This window comes from Diadema antillarum, unplaced genomic scaffold (assembly GCF_040938485.1).
Source record: "Diadema antillarum isolate AM-2024a unplaced genomic scaffold, OU_Dant_1.0 scf00000128, whole genome shotgun sequence".
NCBI classification, from domain to species: Eukaryota; Metazoa; Echinodermata; class Echinoidea; order Diadematoida; family Diadematidae; genus Diadema; species Diadema antillarum.
Window position 1 is genome coordinate 2,003,513 of NW_027271017.1, and position 20,194 is coordinate 2,023,706.

The window sequence follows — 20,194 nt, forward strand, 5'->3', positions numbered from 1 at the left end:
TCGTACCACGCAGACCTATACATGAGAGTTCGTTCGAAGATTAACAAACTTTTTCTCAGATTTACAAACCCTGGGGATAATGCCACAGTAATATTCGTATTAACGAATCCTTATATTTTCTTTAACAAACATCTGGAGATTTTGCGTGTTTCAGATTCGAAATAACGGGGTCATCCTACGAGACCGACACCCACGACTCATACAGCCCACGAGTTCGACATTGAAAACAGGTCCATGAGTCATACAGGTCACGAGTCATAGAGCCCACGAGTTCGACGCTGGGCAAATGAAGTTCATGAGTTCGACACTCGGTAAAAACGGCTCACGAGTTCGACATAAATAAAAACAGTCCACGAGTTCGATGGATATACAACACGGGATTTAATGTGTCGGTCTCGTTCGGCCTTTTTTGCTCACGTTAAATGGGTTATTCAAATACCGGTTTTGATTGATTGGCTAAACACAGTCACGTGATGGAGGCACATTGGTTATGTTCGCCCATGGGCAGAACATTTTTGTAATGCTCTCCCATGGGAAAACATTTTCACGTAAGAAATGACAAACGATACCAAACGATTGTACGATCATATTTTCACGCAATCGATAGGATATAAATTTGCCTATTCCGTACAATGTGAAAATTAAAGCAGATGACCGATAATTGTAATGCGTACGAAAGTGTGATAATTTGACTAACCCATATAGGCCTAATCTAACAGATAATGACTTTCGTTGTCGGGAGCATGTACCAAACATTCCACCATCAGGGTTTGAAACACTATTTCGGGAGGCTGTAAGTTCCTCGACTTCGTCTCGGGACTTATAACCTCCCTCAATAGCATTCCAAACCCTTCGGATGGAACATTCGGTATTTTCCCTCCCCGCCAGTGGACATCATCTATGTCGAACTCAGGGCTGTATGACTCGTGAGGTGTATGACTCCTGGACTGTATATTATGTAAATATGACTCGTGGGTGTCGGTATCGTGACGTACATGCACCCGAAATAACGAAACATCAGAATTTCCTTTCAACGGAATAATGTATACCGTGCCTGAAAAAAATCAACCATTCTAAACCAAAAGATACTATACTTATTTGTTACGATTATATCTCCACGTTTTCCATACCTCCTTGTAAGATATCACTCAGTGCCATATGAATACTCCTCGATAAAAAGTAAACTATGTCGAACCATGTATGTTAACTTATCTTGCCTCAAGGATTTTGTCTTTTCTTGATTATCCCTAATAACCAGAAGGTTCGATAATAAAAAAGAAATAAATATATAAAAAAATGAGAGGAAGAAAGGATCGAAGGTTCGTTCATTTGATAACGAAAATTGATTCGGTATACTGCAAGTTCGTTTATCAGAAAAAGTTTCGTACGACGTGATTCATTCTCTGATCAACGAATCTTATTTCATTTCCAGAGAAACGAACCTTCGGAATAATGCCACAAGTGCAATGGGATAAACGAACCTTGTTGATTATTTTCGGATTGACAAACTTCTATATAGTCGGCAGAGGGAATCTGCGCGTATCGGATTTGCAATAACGAACCATCGGCATAACGAACCTCCTTCTTCTTTTTTTTTTTTTTTTTTGTCGGAAATTGAACACCACGCCTAGAAATCATCGATAGTGTCGAATAAGAATGAAACTGATTTCTTATACCTCAAAGATTATTCTTTTCTGAACTTTCTCCCAATGCCAGAATAAAAAGGGTGGTTTTAGAGCGTGTTGCTCTGAAAGTGCTTTATTCCAAAGGTTCGTGAATCCGAAAATGATGAATGATATGGCCTATTAAATTCTCTCTCCGGTTTGCCAATCCGAAATGAAGGTTCGATTTTGTGATGGTTCGTTAGTTCATATATAAAAGGGTACTGTTCGTTATTCCGAAGGTTCGTTAATCCGAACATTTTGTGGCGTTATTTCGAAGGTTCGGTAATCCAAAAATGAAATAGGGTTCGTTATTCAGAAGGTCCGTTGATCCGAAAATGAAATAGGGTCCGTAACGAACCTTCGGAATAACGAGCTTTTATTTCATTTTCGGATTAACGAACCTTCGGAATAACGAACCTTATTTCATTTTCGGATTAATGAACCTTCGGAAGAACGAACCTTCGGAATAACGAATTGTAACCATATGTATATGTTGAAAAAATGGTGTTATGTTGAGGTGCATGTAAACACATAATTACAAACACAAGAACACACGATTCACAAACTGGAATACAATCGTAATCTCTATTTGTGGAATTGATGAATTTTATATCTACTCCTGACATTATTGTGATGAAAGAAAAAATATCTGCTTCTTTGAATCTCTCTAAAAAAAAATCGAGTAAAAATATTCACCCTTAAAGGAGTGAATACAAAAAAGAGTGAATTTCGAGTGAATTTCGAGTGAATTTTGAGTGAAAATGTTCATTTTCACTCGTTTTAGAGTGACCTCAGGGATCACTCCAAATTCTTCGAGTGATCCCTGAGGTCACTCCAAAATGAGTGAAAATGAACTTTGCATTCAAAATTCACTCCAATTTCACACTAAATTCACTCTTTTTGTATTCACTCCTTTAAGAGTGAATATTTTCACTCGATTTTTTTAGAGAGTACGTGTGTGCGGAGATGGGTTAAGATGATAGGTGAGTGGTCGAGTCGCGACTTGATAATGTTTTCATCAGCGTATACTCCATTACAAAAAGTTTTAAAAATGGAGATATCAAGGAATGAAAATTAAATGAAAACACACACGTATACAGAATCACGCACATACCCGTTTAAAGCTGACAGAAGGTTCGTTAATCCGAAACACACAAATTCCCTATAATACCTACAGAATCCGAAAATGAAAAAGGGTTCGTTATAATCCGAACATTTGTGGCGGTATTACGAAGGTTCGTTATTCCGAAGGTTCGTTAATCCGAAAATGAAATAGGGTTCGTTGTTCTGAATGTTCGTTTATCCGAAAATGAAATTGGGTCCGTAGCGAACATTTGGGATAACGAGCTTTGTTTCCTTTTCTGATTAACGAATCTTACTTCATTTTCGGATTAATGAACCTTCGGAATAACAAACCTTATCACTTTTTCGGATTATCGAACCTTCGGAATAACGAACCTTCGGACTAACGAACCTTCGGAATAACGGACCTTCGGAATAACGAACTACAATCGGTAGGCGTAAATTCACACACGAATACACGATATACACCAAGAGACGAACTGGAATATAATCGTAATCTGAATATGTGGAATTGCTTTTATCATTGTTATTTTCATTTTTTCCTCTTCCTCTCCCTTCTTACGAAACTGTGATGATGAAGAAAACAAAAATTCTGCTTCTTGTGTAGGTTACTTCATTATTCCACACTTGTGTGCGAAGGTAAGGTGAGGGGTACCGAGTGGTCAGGTGTCGGGGTCATCCAACGAGACAGTGGACATTGGAGTAGTGCATACAGACGAGGCTTATGAATATGTCTTACGGTATTTTTTGAAAAAGTGGACCTTCCAGACTTTTATTTTATATTTATTTATTTATTTACAGTATTTATTTTTTGGGGGTGGCGTATTACAATCTACGCACCCTAACACCACCCCCGCTACGGGCCTGCTGATCCTGATCATCCTCTTTGAAATAATGGGCTGCGTGTTCCCCTTGTCATTTATCAGCCCCTTCTCATCATCATTTTATAACGATGACCCCCCCCCCCCCCCCCCCCCCGTCTTCGCCGCAGGTTATTCACTGCTATATAAGTTTGTCTTAATTCGATTAAAGGAGTAGTATAATATATTGGGTGATTTTTTTTTTCATAGCAAGATACTCACAAGCAACCTTTATGAAATGTTGAAGAACATACAATTCTAAGAGGAATTGAACATTCATTTGAGCAAAATCTGTTTTGAAATGGCTGATATAAAAACAGTGTAAAACAAACGATCGTCAAAGTGGGTCTATAACTTTTCTTGAACTGCTTTATTCCACCTCCCTGATATCTCAGCCATTTAAAAACCAATTTTCATCACTAAACTTTGAATTCTTCATAGAATTATGTGTTCTCTATTATTTCATTAGAGATCTCATCTAAAAGAAAAAAAAACCATCTAGTCCCATCTCAAACAACACTGTACCATCCCTTTATCGAACCTTTCCCTGTGGAATAATGAACTGTCGGAAAACTCCACAAAGAGTCCGGATAGAATTCCGCAAAATACTACGTGGTGGCCATATTTTACTCTTTCTTTACACACCGATCTGCAATTCCAAACGGTAAAAACAAATGCCAGTCCCTTCCAGTCAAAATGGGATGATGTTCGTTGTTCCGAAGGTTCGTAATTCAAAACAAATTTTCATCAAATACAACTTTGAATTCCTCACAGAATTATGTGCTCGTAAGCAGAAATTAGTAGGGACATACTCAGCAGCTCCAAAATTCGTATTTTGCCCTAAGAATAAAGATTCCTATGTTCAGCGTTCATTGATTGCTTTATGTTATATCAAGGACGCAATATCTGATGTTATACCAAGGACGCAATATCTGATCTCCAAATACTTCGGAAGGGGGGGGGTGCGGAAACTCCAACTGCCTTTCAGGAGAGGGGGATACTTTGATCTTCTCAAGCGAGCTTTTGTGAGAGCGAATGCAAAACTTTGTTGGGTATTTTTAATTATCGTTTACTATAAAACATAGACATGCATTGTTTTCAAGCTTTAACTTTAAACATCACCATTTCCGAAGTATATTATTCCAGTTTCTTTTCCCCTAACTATAATCTGAAAGTCTGCCACATGCATGATCGCTAAACGCCACGCTTTGCGTGGATGTGCCGAAGTACGAAACGATTACAGCTCGTTATTCCGAAGGTTCGTTATTCCGAAGGCTCTTTAGTCCGAAGATTCGTTATTCCGAAGGTTCGTTGCTCCGAATTTCATTTTTGGATTGACGAATCTTCGGAATAACGCCACAAATGTTTGGATTAACGAACCCTTTTTCATTTTCGGATTAACGAGCCTCTAAGTATAGGGAATTTGCGTGTTTCGGATTAACGAACCTTCGGAATAACGAACCTTCGGAATAACGAACAGCACCCGTACGAAACACATGGTTTCACTCAGTTCAAAGGAATGAGGTTATTGCAAGTTCGATGGATCGAATGCCCCTCATGACTTAGTTGAAGAAATCAAGAAGTCTTTTACGAGCAAAGAAATAAAAATGAGAATGAAGGAAAGAAAAACCCCGAACGAAAGTTGCTAGCCAAAATATCTAAGTAAAATTTAGTGGAAATTTACAGTATATATTATTATATATATTTTTTTTTTTCACAGGTGAAGTTCCTTCGAACTTTGAATAGGGATACGCAGTTTTGAGGGGCATGAAATTGTCATGATTTTGCTGTCTAATCGGGTACATGTAGCTCTCAATAAGCATGCGGCTGCATAACATTCTCGTAGTGAATTTGTCTCGGCATACGAGACCCTTCGTACTAGTAATATTTCTGTAATTCCATTTTTGATTGAGTGATTAATCAATCCCTTTTATAGTTCAGTGAGCATTAAAATACTGGTATTCAAGCATATATAATCGACTGTTCGATGTTGTCTAGTATGGGCCAAAAGAAAAGCTATACACAATCATGATGTGTTGCTTAGAATCATGATCTTTGCCAATTACAAGCTGATCGTTGTTCGATCGATGTTTCCAGGCTATGTCATACGCTGTTTATTACCAGAAGTGCGCGCATTCTTTCGTCCAGCACCTGGAGTCTGGCAACTGTTTTTGTGGAAATGCCCACAAGTGTGTGTTGTGTGTGTGTGTGTGTGTGTGTGGGGAGGGGGGGGGGGGGGTGTCAAGTTTCTTCTATCCGAAGAGACTGCATACGCACAATCAGCTCTTCGCTTTTATTTTACTGTCGTCAATGTTTTTTCCCCTTATTCTTTGCTGGTAATGGCATTCGTAATTTAACCGAAAATAAAAAAGGTCAAACGGTTGGTTATTCGGCAATTCCATCCAAGTTGTAAGTTAGTTTATCATAAAGAGCAATACATGTACATGTAATAGTATTTGACAATTACAACAGAGGAAGAAATGATCAAATTTGATCCTGAAATTGATCCTAATGGCGATGTAGAAGAGAGGGAAACGTGGCAGATGGAAGGATTTTTTTTTATCATTGAATTTTAAGAAAATTACAGATCACCAGTATATTTCATGTCGTCAAAACTATATCGTGTTTTTGTGTTTATGTCAGTGCGTGTATGTGGGCATACGTTTACTTGCGTGTTTTAATTCAACTCTCATCGTGTAATATCCCATAATTATAATTACAGCAATCTGCGCATCCCGAGAAAAAACTGAAAGATGTAGCATCTCCTTGCTCAAAGTCTTGTACTACGCCTCCCCCTCCACCACCCCACCCCTCGAAAACCAACCTAACATAACATAGTGTGTTTGAAAACACCGCTGTGCTTCTCAAAAAAAAAACAAATAGAGAAGAAAACAACTGTACATTTCGCGTCGTAACGTGTTGATTGCACGTCGGTCTCCCACCACTCAAAGAACATCTTACATGACACCGTGCGTGGGAGCTGAACATGAAAGTTGCGTTCTTCCCAGGCACGCACATGTTGAATGACAGCACGTGGTTATTGCGCACCTCTTCTTCTGCAATACTCGGTAGACTGTTCACAGATTCTCTTGCAGACTGACTTGATTACAGTAACTGTTGTTCTCAATCATTCAACTATAGTACCTGGTACTAGTGTACGCGTTTCTCTTCATATTGTTATTGTGCTGTTTATAGCCTGCAGCTGCAGGCCGGGAAAACAACAGCGTGTTTGAAATGGAATTGTTGGGAATATATCACAGGTTACTACTGATTTGAGAAGAATTTGCTTTCCTGTCTTTCAAAGTGGTATGTACAGGCAATCTCCCCTAAAAGCCCAACCAATTTAACGTAAAATCCAGCGGTTTTCTTGGGATTGCAACGGTATTTTAGCAGCAGCCTATACTCCTGTAATGATAGGGAGATCGCGAACGAAATTGCACATCGTTTAATACAACCTTGGGCGTCCTTACACACGGAATGAGTTGCCCGTCGAGGCGTGGTAAATATTCTGTAGGTGTATGTACCATTATAAGAACTAATTTCCGTAAAACAGTATCCCGACAGTGAAAAGAACTGCCGTGTCGGTAAAATAATGTCAATGTGACGATCAAGCTGTAATAACAATGTACAAAATACAATCTACAAACTACAAGAAAGACATGATATTACATTCGCTCATCAGAAGTGAAATTCATCCACCAAAATTTACGTCTAAAAAGGCGAGTCTAAGCAAGGTGTGTGACCGTGGCACATGCCGTATTCTATGTAAATAATCATAAGAGTTGTCAAAATGCAGCTTCACGATGTCCTTTTTGTGACTTGTGTTTTGTTTTGTCTGGTTTTTTTTTCTTAACAAAGGAGCTTCGATATTTGAAGCTCATTTTTCCCATTGGCATTTTAACATGTCAAACGTTGCACTCTCGCTATTCGATTGCCTGACAAAGAATATGAGTCACGTGTAGATATTTTTGTCAGTGATTTCGTTCATTTATATCAACACAAGACTCCCGAATTGTTAATGTCATGTCACATTATATAGCTCATTTCACTGTCGTGAAATCAGGATTCAGGTACCGGTACTAACTAGCCTAGACCTACTTAATCATAATCACTTCATCCTTGGATGTAAATTAGGGCCTACACTTTATTTTTTGAGTGATCCCAATAGAATAGTGTCTCAGCTTGAAGGTTGCGCGACGATATTTTTCCACCTCATTTGTGATTAAACTGGCATCCATACGGCCACAAACCATTTCAAGCCGTGTAATTCTAGTCTTTAAAAATGGCCATACGCATCGTAGTACACCCAGCTTCTGGCTCTCGTTGGTTGCGTTGCTGCTCGAATTCTCACTTCTGTTGATTGGGATCACACGGCGTACGACCAAACCGGGCTCCCCCCACACACACACACGTACACACAAAGCATGAGACGTGACCAAAATGTGGCGGTAGAACGCGGAGGGACGCCAGTCGTCCTACCGCGGTAGGACGATCTCTCTCTTACAGAAAAAAATCACCAGCGCGCACATCATGTCAGATGCGCCTATATACGCGTAAAATCGTCCTCGAGCGTTCCATGCGTCCTCTCCTGCGGTAGAACGCTAGTGAGAATAAATATCCCTTCCCTAATACAAAAACTGATCTTTCAGAAGCATTATTTTCATGTGTGAAAGACCAGAGAAGTAGATCTAGTATTAAATCTTTTAATTATGGATGCACTGGTGTGAGAGTATATGAAGAGTTTGTTTGCAAAGACCGATACATCCATATTTGCCAAATGGAGATATTTGCGATTAATGGTCAAGAAAAATAAGGAGAATAATAAGAAAAATTTTGCTTCTTTTGACCATAACTTTAAAAATGTACCTTTATGTGTAGTGACCGATATATCATTTAAAAGGTATTATTTTGTACTTTATGACAAAGACCGTACTTCAAAATCTTCAAAACTGAACAAACTCTTCATATGCGCGCAAAATACAAACTGCCAGTGAAGTCTTACAACGTATGAATTTGTGCCCTACATTATTATGAAAGTCGCAATGGGTATACAATGCACCTTTGTTGGCAAGTAATAATCATCAAGTGTGAAAAAAAGTGATATCAAAACCAGTTTTTATAGTCGTAATGGATTTGATGGGTTTTTGAAGGTACGGTATATATGTAGGCGTCAGGTCTAATGAATCACACTGTATAACAATACCTCCAACTAAAAAATGTTGCAGTGATGTGTACACCACATTGTGTTCACAATTCACTGCAATTCTACATATTGTTTGGTCTCAATACTCAAATAAAATATGCTGCATACCGTGTAAACAGACAAGCTAGGTACATACAATGTGGCTGGCATTAACAGGGTTCGAAATTAGCGATGGTCCGCTGGCCATTGGCCACCCAAAATCACATCGGACTAGCTAAAAATCATAAAATTCTGAAGTTACTAGTCCGTCTGGTTAGCCGAAATATCATTTCAGTGTCCAAATTGATTCTAAGTAGTCCGCCTGGCAAGTTAAAAAAAAAGTTAAGTGCGACCCTTGATTAATAGTCACATACAGTGTAGATAGGGTACCTATAGATACACATCCACCACCAAACATGCTCAATGAATGGTACAACAAATAAGGGCTTTCTGATGGTATGGGGCTTTCCCCCATGAGGCCCTAAATGTCTACCATGTGATGATGCACCCCACCCCACCCCCATTGGAAGTTCAAAGTCCAAAGTCTGCACATTGTCTTCATGACAACTTCAAACAAAGTAAAAATTAGATAGCAAGACTGGTAGAGGTTTGTGAGAATGGGATAAAAGTGAGGTTACGAAATTTTAAGCTTCCACATGTTTTCACAACTCCTATGCCCTCTTAAATGTCATCATCATCATTAGATTGTCACAATTAACAGGTATGATGAGGTGTGTCTGATAATCAACATTTAAATACAGCTGTATTCCCAGCAATTTCCCTTTGATCCAACCAGAAATCTAATGACAACTTGTATTTATTAGCAAGATCAATGGAAGACAGGTACATATGATAATATTACCTCATCCATTCTTTATATCATTGTGGCTAGCCATCTTTATGATAACATATTATGGAGTACAGGTTCAAGAGCATTTAGCAACACACTTTTAATAGCCCTGTTAAACTGTCTCCATAAAAGCGTGCACAACACGCAAGCCAGTTTGTGCTCAAGTTTCTGAGGGGTGGAACTATGCACATGTATATGTCCTATTGTGTAAATTATATGGATGCCATGAATGTCTGACTGTTCTTTTGAATGCCTGCAGGGCATCACATGGTTGCCCTGACGTAAAAGTATCAAATTTCAAAATAATTGTCATGTCACTTCATAGTCATGAACTTTGAAATGAATCTTGTGACATACAATTATATCTCTCTCAAACCATCTTTGCACGCAACAGTTAACTTTTCCCTTTCTCTACCCAGTTTCAAAGTGATACTGTGTGAATGATATCAAGAGTTTGTTCGCAAAAACCGATAAGTCCATATTTGCCAAATGGAGATATTTGAGATTAAAGGTCAAGAAAAATAAAGAGAATAATAAGAAAATTTTTGCTTCTTTTGACAATAACTTCAAAAATATAGCTTTATATGTAGTGACCAATATATCATTTAAAAGGTATTATTTTGTACTTTATGACAAAGACCGTACTTCAAAATCTTCAAAAATGGACTTATCGGTTTTTGCAAACAAACTCTTCATATCATTAAAGGTTTCTACGGGTGTTGACGTGGCTCGGTCGGTAGCGCATCTGCCTCCCAATCCAAAGGACCCGGGTTCAGTTCCAAAGTCTATAACTGAGCAATAATTGTGTTGTGTGTAATCATCCCATTCCCTCTAGTAAGAGGCAAAACACTCTGTCCCCTGGATAGGACAACAAGAGACCCGCGGGTCTAGCGCTCACCTGAGTATCGCAAGTTCACCTTTCACGCAGTCACTAATCTAAATTATTCACAGCTCTACCAAAATTTGACCAGGCATTCTCAAGTAGAAGATGAAAATGTACAATAAGGGCCCAAATTTTTAAAGATTCCTTAATTTGGGGAATTGGGGGCCCCCTGGGGCCCTCTGGGTGGGGCATGGTGCCCATTTTGATAAATTGAGATCCTGACCCCCTAAGGATGCTACCTGCCAAGTTTGACGAAAATCTATCATGAGGTTTTCAGGAAGAAGATGACAATGTACGATTCAGGCCCCTATTTGGACCTTCCTAACCAACCCCCCCCCCCCCCCCCCACCCCTGCCCCCAAGAGGGGCACCCCTGGATCATCTATGAACAAACTCGAAACTACAGTCATTAATGTACTCACTCATAGTATTATCTTAGCTGTATAACTTCTGATTCTAGAGAAAATTTTTAACGATTCCTTCATTTGGGGGGTTTGGGCCCCCCTGGGGGCCCCCTGGGTGGGACATGGTGCCCATTTTAACAAATTGAGATCCTAACCCCTTAGGGATGCTACCTGCCAAGTTTGGTGAAAATGGGTCATGGGGTTCTAAAAAAGAAGATAAAAATGTACAATTTAGGCCCCATTAGAACCCCTCCTCACCTCCCTCCCCTGGGTCCCAAGGGGGGCACCCCTGATTCTGCCATGAACAAACTTGAAACTGCAGTCATCAATGTCCTAACTCATAGTATTAACTTAGCTCCATCACTTCTGGTTCTAGAGAAGAAGATTTTTAAAGATTCCTTAATTTTGGGGGATTTGGGTCCCCTGGGGGTCCCCTGGGGGCCCCCTGGGTGGGGCATGGTGCCCATTTTAACAAATTGAGTTCCTAACCCCCTAGGGATGCTACCTGCCAAGTTTGGTGAAAATGGGTCATGGGGTTCTCAAGAAGAAGATGAAAATGTACAATTTAGGCCCCATTAGAACCCCTCCCCACCCCCCTCCCCTGGGTCCCAAGGGGGGCATCCCTGATTCTGCCATGAACAAACTTGAAACTACAGTCATCAATGAACTAACTCATAGTATTAACTTAGCTCTATCACTTCTGGTTCTAGAGAAGAAGATTTTTAAAGATTCCTTAATTTTGGGGGGTTTGGGCCCCCCTGGGGGCCCCCTGGGTGGGTCATGGTGCCCATTTTAAGAAATTGAGTTCCTAACCCCCTAGGGATGCTACCTGCCAAGTTTGATGAAAATCGGTCTTGGGGTTTTCAAGAAGAAGATGAAAATGTAAAAAGTTTACGCACGACGCACGACGCACGACGGACGACGGACGACGCACGACGCACGACGGACGACGCACGACGCACGACGGACGCCGGACGAAGGGCGATCGCAATAGCTCACTTGAGCCTTTGGCTCAGGTGAGCTAAAAATGGAGGTCTAGAGTAATTGTGTGAGAGAGTAACAACTCATGCATGTAAAAGATCCCGCTTCATTCATTCACTGCAAACAGCAGGGTACATAACCCGTTAGAGTGGTCCAACTCACATCCAACTGGACCCCATGGAAGACCAGATATTGCAGCTAAATATGGGCTATCCAGCCATCTTCTCAGGTGGAAAAATAAAACAAACAAACAAACAAACAAACAAACATCATTCCAAGTCCTCTATATTGAATGACTTTCAATGAATCTTTGTCTGCAAATGTCACTGCATCATAAATCCAACTAAAAAATGTTAATGTACCATGTTGTAAACTCCCTGTATGCCATATCATGAGACAGCAACACCATCATGCTTTGGGAAAAACATTCTGTTTCTCAAATCTACGTAACTTTTATAGATTTCTGACATGTAGTGAGCAATGTTGTAGAGAAAATGCCAAGCTTCGCTTTGATGTAAACTGTATGACAAATCTATGATTGTTTTTCTTTCAAATGACTAAGAGATACATTTATTGTAAAGACATAACTTTTGCACACAAAACAGTGAAAGAAACCAAAAATTTAAACGCAGAATCCAAGTTGGGAACACTGCTTGCTGGTCATTCACTACATAAACTGCAAGCTACAACATATGTGTGAAAGGAACGCTTTTATTGTATACTGTTGCATTTGGCGATTTATCGATCAGTTTGGGCGGGTTTATGCGTTTGAGCAGAGAGTATTATATACGCGAAGTTGGCAAGCCGTCGACTGAGTTGGGCATTCGAACGTGGCACATAAAGAGTTTTAAAACAGAGTCTTGTAAAATGGTACAATGGGTAAACCCAGCTGCCTTTGGGTTTGGTGCATTTTCAGACAGAGTAACCCTTTTCTTATCAGAATTCAAAATTTGAAAACATGAAAACAAGGACAAATAGTATACTGTAAGAGTACATTCATTTCATCAGTATAGTCTTTAGAGAACCTGTCTCTATCTGTTTCAAGATGTGTTTTTTCCTCCTGTTTTTATCCATGTGAAAATGTGCATGAAAGCTACTGTACAGCAGCCCTGCAGCAAGTTTGCAAGCAGTAAAGGAGTAGCATTGTGCTCCTTTTGACATAAATAATCCTGAATAGAATGTTGCGAGCCAACCATCCATTTTCTCTCAGTTTCTGTTTCATTTTAATATAGTAGGAAGTGGTGTGTGCGGCAGAAGCAATACACTACAGTTTACTGTTTACAATTCATTTATAGATACTTGGTTTTGAAAAAAAAATGTGGAAGGGGAATTACAGTTATGGGGATAAGAATGAACTTATAATGGCACCAATAGAAGACTCATTAGATGTTATAATGAGTGAGGGTGTGGTCAGACATCTCAATCTGCTCTTCAGCTATGAGGCAAATGACAGATCACAAAATGTAAGTAAATATGAATTCACTTAAACCTGAAATTACTCGACTCCCAATCAAGGGGTTTCATGACATTTGCTCCTGCGACAATTGCTCCAATGAAATATCTGCACGCTAAAGCCAAACATAAAACCGATATACAAACATAACCAAACCCTAATCCTAATCCTCACATCAAACTAAACCTAAAACCCTATCACAACCCTAACCCTAACCCTACCTGTAAGTGTTTCTTAAAGCTGTTCTTAAAGTTACGAATGACTTACGAACGACTGGTGATCACTTCTGATGTGCTATACTTATCAGAATTTCAATAATTCAGCACAAGAACTGATCACCAGTCGTTTCTTAAGTCGTTCGTAACTTTAAGAACAGCTTTATGAAACACCCCCTGGAGTAATATCACAAGAGCAAATGTCATGTCTCCCAATCAAGGACCCCCCGCCCCCCCCCCCCCCCAAAAAAAAAGATTTAGAAGGGTACCAACATTAATCAGCAAGGACTGTTTCACCTGGTCAGAGGTAATGAAAATGTGAAATATGAAGCAAATCAAGTGGTCACTTACTCTGTGTCGAATACTTTCAGCAGCTCCCCTTTTTCAAAGGACAGGTCACCGTCATTTCGGGCATCAAATGGGTACAGGGCCACAAAATGGCGCTCCGCTTGTGGCCTCCATGGCACAGCTAGAAAAGACAGGAAGACCAAATTAATAAAAAGACATTCACCAAATCTCAGTCATATCAAATTGAGATCAATTGCAAATTCATCATTGCTATTAAAGTGCAGTGATACAAAATTAAGTTTAAATGGTAAGACAAATTGGGAACTCTGTATGATCTACAAATTTGTAAGTACTGAGCAGCCCTCTGTTTGTTTCACACACACACACACAAAAAAAAATCATTATTAACTTTCATTTTTCTCAAATGTTTGGACATAGACAAAACTTATCCACCAGAGAACTACAAGTATTACACAAGAACATGAAGAGTTTGTTTGCAAAAACCGAAAAGTCCAAAATTGTCAAATGGAGATATTTGCGATTAAAGGTCAAGAAAAATAAAGAGAATAATAAGAAAATTTTTGCTTCTTTTGACAATAACTTCAAAAATGTACCTTTATATGTAGTGACCAATATATCATTTAAAAGGTATTATTTTGTACTTTATGACGGAGACCGTACTTCAAAATCTTCAAAAATGGACTTATCGGTTTCTGCAAACAAACTCTTCACATATTACTCATATTGATGTATAGCAACAACATACACAGTGCAGGTCTTAAGAAAATTTTTCTTGGGAAAAAAATGAAAATTGATGATTTCTTGTGTAAACTGACTGAAGACCTTCTCAACACCTAGATAACAAAGTTGTCAATTTGTCATTTTCTCTAAACTTCTGCAATTCGTGGTTAATTTTTTTCCTGTTACATGCGATATGCATGTCTAATTTTTCCCACAATTTTCAATGATGTACTTCTCTGATTAAATTCTGTTTTCATACAAAGCAATACAACTATTATCAGAATGGAATTTCCCTCTCAGTGGGGACTCAACAAGTGCACTTAGTTTCTAATCTGGAGACATACAATGTACATTCACTTCAGTGAAGAATATTGCGAGACAGCCAAACCCATCATACAAATGTATTCACGCCATCCGATGGAGCCAAAATCAACATCAAATCACTGCACTTAAAATAAAGTGGGATAAAATGAGGTCCAAGCATTGTGAAATTAACTGTTATTGCTGTTGAACAAAATGTCATTGGTGTCTAGTTTCATCATTGTTTCTCAAGTTGGTCTGAAAACCAGGATTATTACGATACCCGTCACTGCACACATTATAGATACCCAGCTCATTTTTACACAAAATAAATGCACATTATTGCCACTACACATTTGGATGAGCTTGGCTTACTTTCATTGTATTATTGGCAGTTTGCATATTATTTCTATTCATATTGAATTGAAAGCTGAATAAGGAAATTAAAGATTCATGAATTTTCCTCAAACCATGAAAATTCTCAAGTTCACATTGTCAATCAAATACTAGTTCATGTGTGGTACGTGACCATCATTTTGTTACCCTGATAATTTTCAGACTTTTAAAGCAGAGAGAATGTACATTAATGGTGAAGTTTGAAAAACTAGTTAACACGAGTTAAAACCTTTTGAAAAATAGAATACATACTGTACGTACAATATCATGTGACATACAATGTACAACTACATCAACTACATACCTCAATTCTCGGTTTCAAAACAGTACAATGTTTCAAAATGTAATATAATATATTTTTTTTAAAAACTTACTCACTTTTCAAAAGCATGCTACTATAATGTTCTTACTTCCTTACTCTCTTTGGATCTCAGCAAATCCTACATGCTCTGGAAACTTAACCTGTTGAGGATGAGTCCCTAGTATACTCGGGCAGGTGTCTAAGGGAAATCCGTGTTGTAGCAAAATCAGTCCGTCCTCAACAGGTTAATATGTATAACAATCTCATTTCTCAAAACTTTGTCTCATCTGGTGATAAACTTTCTATACATTTTCGTGGCATGCCACAGGATCAAGAAAACAAATTGAAAGGGGATGTATCATTGGAAAGCTCTAAGTTTTCCAAATAATCCTCCCAAATCTTAACAAGATTTTAATAAAGGAGAATTTACGATGTTGTATGCATTATATCTACTACAGAACAAATTTATCAGGCTCCCATCTTCACAGCTTACACACACATGTTATAATACACATTTGTGATACCGGTCCAAAAGAAGTTTTAAATACTGACTATCAACCCGTTGAGGATGGACTGATTTTGCTATGTAACGCAGATTTCCCATAGACCCCTGCCCAAGTATACTCGGGACTCGTCCTTAAAGGCATTATTTACCATTTGCTGATCTGAAACACAAACCCAGCTTTAGTGCTTCAAAATACCCGGTAGTTCTAAAATGTGAGTTAGGGATAGAAACAACCAGTGTAAAAATTTGAATCAGGGTGATTAATGTTAAAAGTATTGTTAAATATATATATACAAAAAGTGAACAATTGTTTAAATAAAATTATTTGTATAAATCGTCTACAGTCATGGTTTAGTGAGAAAAATAGTGATATCTCCTTATATTTTAGGTTTTATTGTGAAATTGTTGTATGGTAGGATGTTTTGCGATACAACTGAAGAATTTGTTAGCAAAAACCGATAAGTCCATATTTGCCAAATGGAGATTTTTGTTGGATTCATCATGGAGTAGGTGTAAAAGGTGGCAAAAGAATAGGTTAGATTCCAGGATATTTTAACTTGTGCAAATCTTGTATCTAAAACAAGGCTACCATAGATAAAATTCAAAGCTCATGTACAGTGTATGACACTTTGGAATGTCAGTATTTTTTACTATTATCAAGTGACCTGGAAATACAGGCTTACTTTGAAAAATTAAACTCATTTGTAGTTCTAGACGTCCTGTAGAGTTGGCAATGTTCAAGGAATTTTTGAATTTATCGATTGGTGATATTGCAGCATTCACGTCACTTTCATTTCAAATAAGCAGAGATAACAAATACAATGCATGCCATACTTCATTATTTTCTAATTATCTGACCTTATTAAGTTATTAAATTGATGGTATTAAAAGCAGGGTGAAATGAACAGAGAATTTGAGAAGACTCATTACAGTGGCTTTACAGAGCTGTATGAAGAAAACAAAACCTCTGTAAATACTAGAAATACATAGTAACTGTAAAACAAGGAATGCTCGCGTGCATTTTAATTTCGCGAGAGCCAAGATACATGCGAAAGTTCTCATCGACATTATATACATTGAATGTTAGAGGCAACTTGTGAATATTTCATGCCACGAAAAAGGTCTTCGGCTCCAATTCACAGAAATTTCATGCTGTGAAAATGTTGTGTTTTACAGTAGACATTGTTTGTAGGCTACTAGACAGTCTACTGTTCACATTGTCTTAGAAAGTACAGGGAGAGGTCAAAGACCAAAAAGGTTTTATGATGCTGCAATTGTACCGTTGGGAGCAGTGATTGTAAAAGTGTTCGAGTTATCATATTTGATGCATATCATCAATGCGTAGTTTAGTTGAAGAGTTTGTTTTCAAAAACCGATAAGTCCATTATTGAAGATTTTGAAGTGCAGTCTCTGTCATAAAGTACAAAATAATACCTTTTAAATGATATATTGGTCACTACATATAAAGGTACATCTTTGAAGTTATGGTCAAAAGAAGCAAAAATTTTCTTATTATTCTCTTTATTTTTCGTGACCTTGAATCGCAAAATTCTGATCAATATAATTTCAGTTGTCATGGAAAAAAATAAGGGAAGACATTTTAGGTGGCTTGGTATAAATTCCAAAGAAACCATGCCATCTTCAGGAGCAAGTTTAATTTCAAGTGCACAATGGGATAGTAAATGTTTCATCAAAACTTGACATAAAATAAGATCTTATTTTCATTATCTATACTTATGGACTTGCCAAAGTTTCACATACCTCCTTCGAGACAGTGGTTGTTAGTACAGTAGAAACCATGTTATGCAAAGTTATGGATGTATAATGACGTTTACTACATTTAAATCTTTCATTGCCCTGCACACAAACATTCATGTAATTTCTTTCGTTTTCATCCTGTCTGTGTATGTTTCCTTTGGAACTGTAATTTTGTAAGGGTATTCTATAAGCCTCACTGAAAGAGCATTTGAAGTATTGTATTGTATTAAAAAAAAAAAACACACACACACATTGCTGCCTGACTTTTGATAAACTTTCCCTTTTGTCTATGTTATAGAGGCTCTGAAACCACAACCAGAATACAGTGGAGATGCCGTTAAACAGTTCTCTGGTGTACAATCAACCTTTTGGACCTTAATCATATATGTCTGTGTTTATCTCTATGATCTACAATAAAGTTCCCTTGACTGCTTTTTCCACTATCCCATTTTCAACAAACTTGCGACTTTCGAACACTACATGTAACACATGTGCCAAGTATGTTCCAAGGGGTTTTACAATCTAGAGGGCCTTAGCTAAACTGCTGCGAGTGTCACATGACCAGAGTACAGTCACCTCTGTATGTATCTAACTTCCGCCATGTAGCAGACCCGATAAGGTCACTGCTCCGGTTATGTCTCGAGGCGACATGTTCCGCAATATTACAAGCATGACTTCAAGTTAGACTGTCAGAGATAACATCACTTACTGGTCACAAACAGAGTTCTCAAGTCCTCATAGATCTGATCCCCTTGAGATTGGCTGTTTGAAATTATTTCTATTCTTTGGACAAGACAAGGATGTTATGTTGTTATGGACATCTTTGTTTTTTGAGAGTTTGTAGTTGCCAAATTTTTTCCCCATTTGTGTATTTTATCTGTTGATAGAAGGAGGTACAAAGGTACATGTAACTGCGCTCTGGTATTACCACTTTTCCTGCTCTAGAGCTGGCATTTGACCACTTCCTTGGAATGAGTAGCCATCCCTCAATCCAACAATTCAATGGAGTAGCATCTTCGGTGTTGGCGTGACAATCACTGGGGGTAGATTGGCTATTAAAAGTTTTCATGGACTGGTTTCGACTGAGCTACAAACTGTTTCATGTTTACAGAGCTGCTCTTCTGAAATAAAAATGTCTGCTGTTCAAAGTGATTCTACCTTGCCAGTTTTATCTTCATCTTTTTTTCTTTCTTTTTTTTTTTGGGGGGGGGGGGATTGGTCTAAAAGCAAATCAATAGTAAATAAGTTAAATTTTCTATACATTCACCTTCTTGGCAAATTACCAATTTCACAAGTGACTTTACTAGCAAGAAAATTTGTTTCTCAGAGAGTCTCTTGCTTAATAGGTAATGCATATTGAACTGTACATCTTCCCAGCAAGAAAACATACCAAATTATTATTAAATGTACTGTGTTCATTTAGAGTGCAAAGTAGCACAAAAAAAAAACAAAACAAAACAAAACAAAACAAAACTCTCATAGCATTTCATACATGCTGTCATCTCTGCCCCAGCGGCAGCTATACAGAGGATGATGTCATCAAGTTTGCTCTTTTATCTGAAGTCAATACTAAAGTATAAGATGCAAAATTTGCATCGTTCTACTGCTGGTCTTTTGCTATTAATACGGTACCGTACCCGGAAATGAGATGGCTCTGAGGGGGTAAGATATTGCAGAGCTCTGCTACATTGAGAAAAAACTATTTGAATGATTTTTTTTTACAATAGCATTACAAACCAACAAGAAAGTTGTGGTCATATGATATCAATTTTGCCTCCAATTTTTATGAAAACAATGAAAATATATGAAACTGTAGAATACATGGCAAGACTTTAATTATTCTAACTCTAAGCCTTAATTTATCATTCAAAAGTTATAAATTTTTAAAGATTTAGTGCCGCTACTGCTGGATGAGAAGACTACATCTTACAGCTTCAAATTCATGAAATTCTTCCGTCGAGATGTTTTTCAATGCAACTGATTGACAAATTGCCTTGCAACGTCGATGTAGGGCAATTTGTCAATCAGATGCAACTTACAGCTTATGAATCACTGCAAAACCATCATATACACTGTACAATAAAGCAGATAAAGAGAATTTTACAAATCTGATTTTTTTTTTTTTTTAAATAAAGAAAAGCATACATTCCTTTGACTTGTTGATATCATTAAAGGGTAACTCCCCCTGCTTTCTAAAAGAGGTAGGTCAATGGCTCTTTCATTTTGGTGGAAAAAGGAAGTTTTGCAGTATCTTTTGGATATTTTTTTTTCTCTCCACAGTACATTTGTATATCACTGTTCAGCAGTGACATCACAGACTGTTGTAGTCTT

The 20,194-nt window shown here is 38.0% G+C and overlaps 1 protein-coding gene across 1 annotated transcript in view; it reads right to left on the bottom strand.

The window, feature by feature from the left end:
* Window positions 1–20,194, bottom strand: part of LOC139720403 (tyrosine-protein kinase STK-like) — a 61,261-nt gene that overhangs the window by 27,362 nt on the left and 13,705 nt on the right. The window contains exon 3 of the mRNA XM_071631763.1: window positions 13,926–14,043. Coding sequence (XP_071487864.1) covers window positions 13,926–14,043 — 118 coding nt within the window. The remainder of the gene's footprint in view (window positions 1–13,925; window positions 14,044–20,194) is intronic.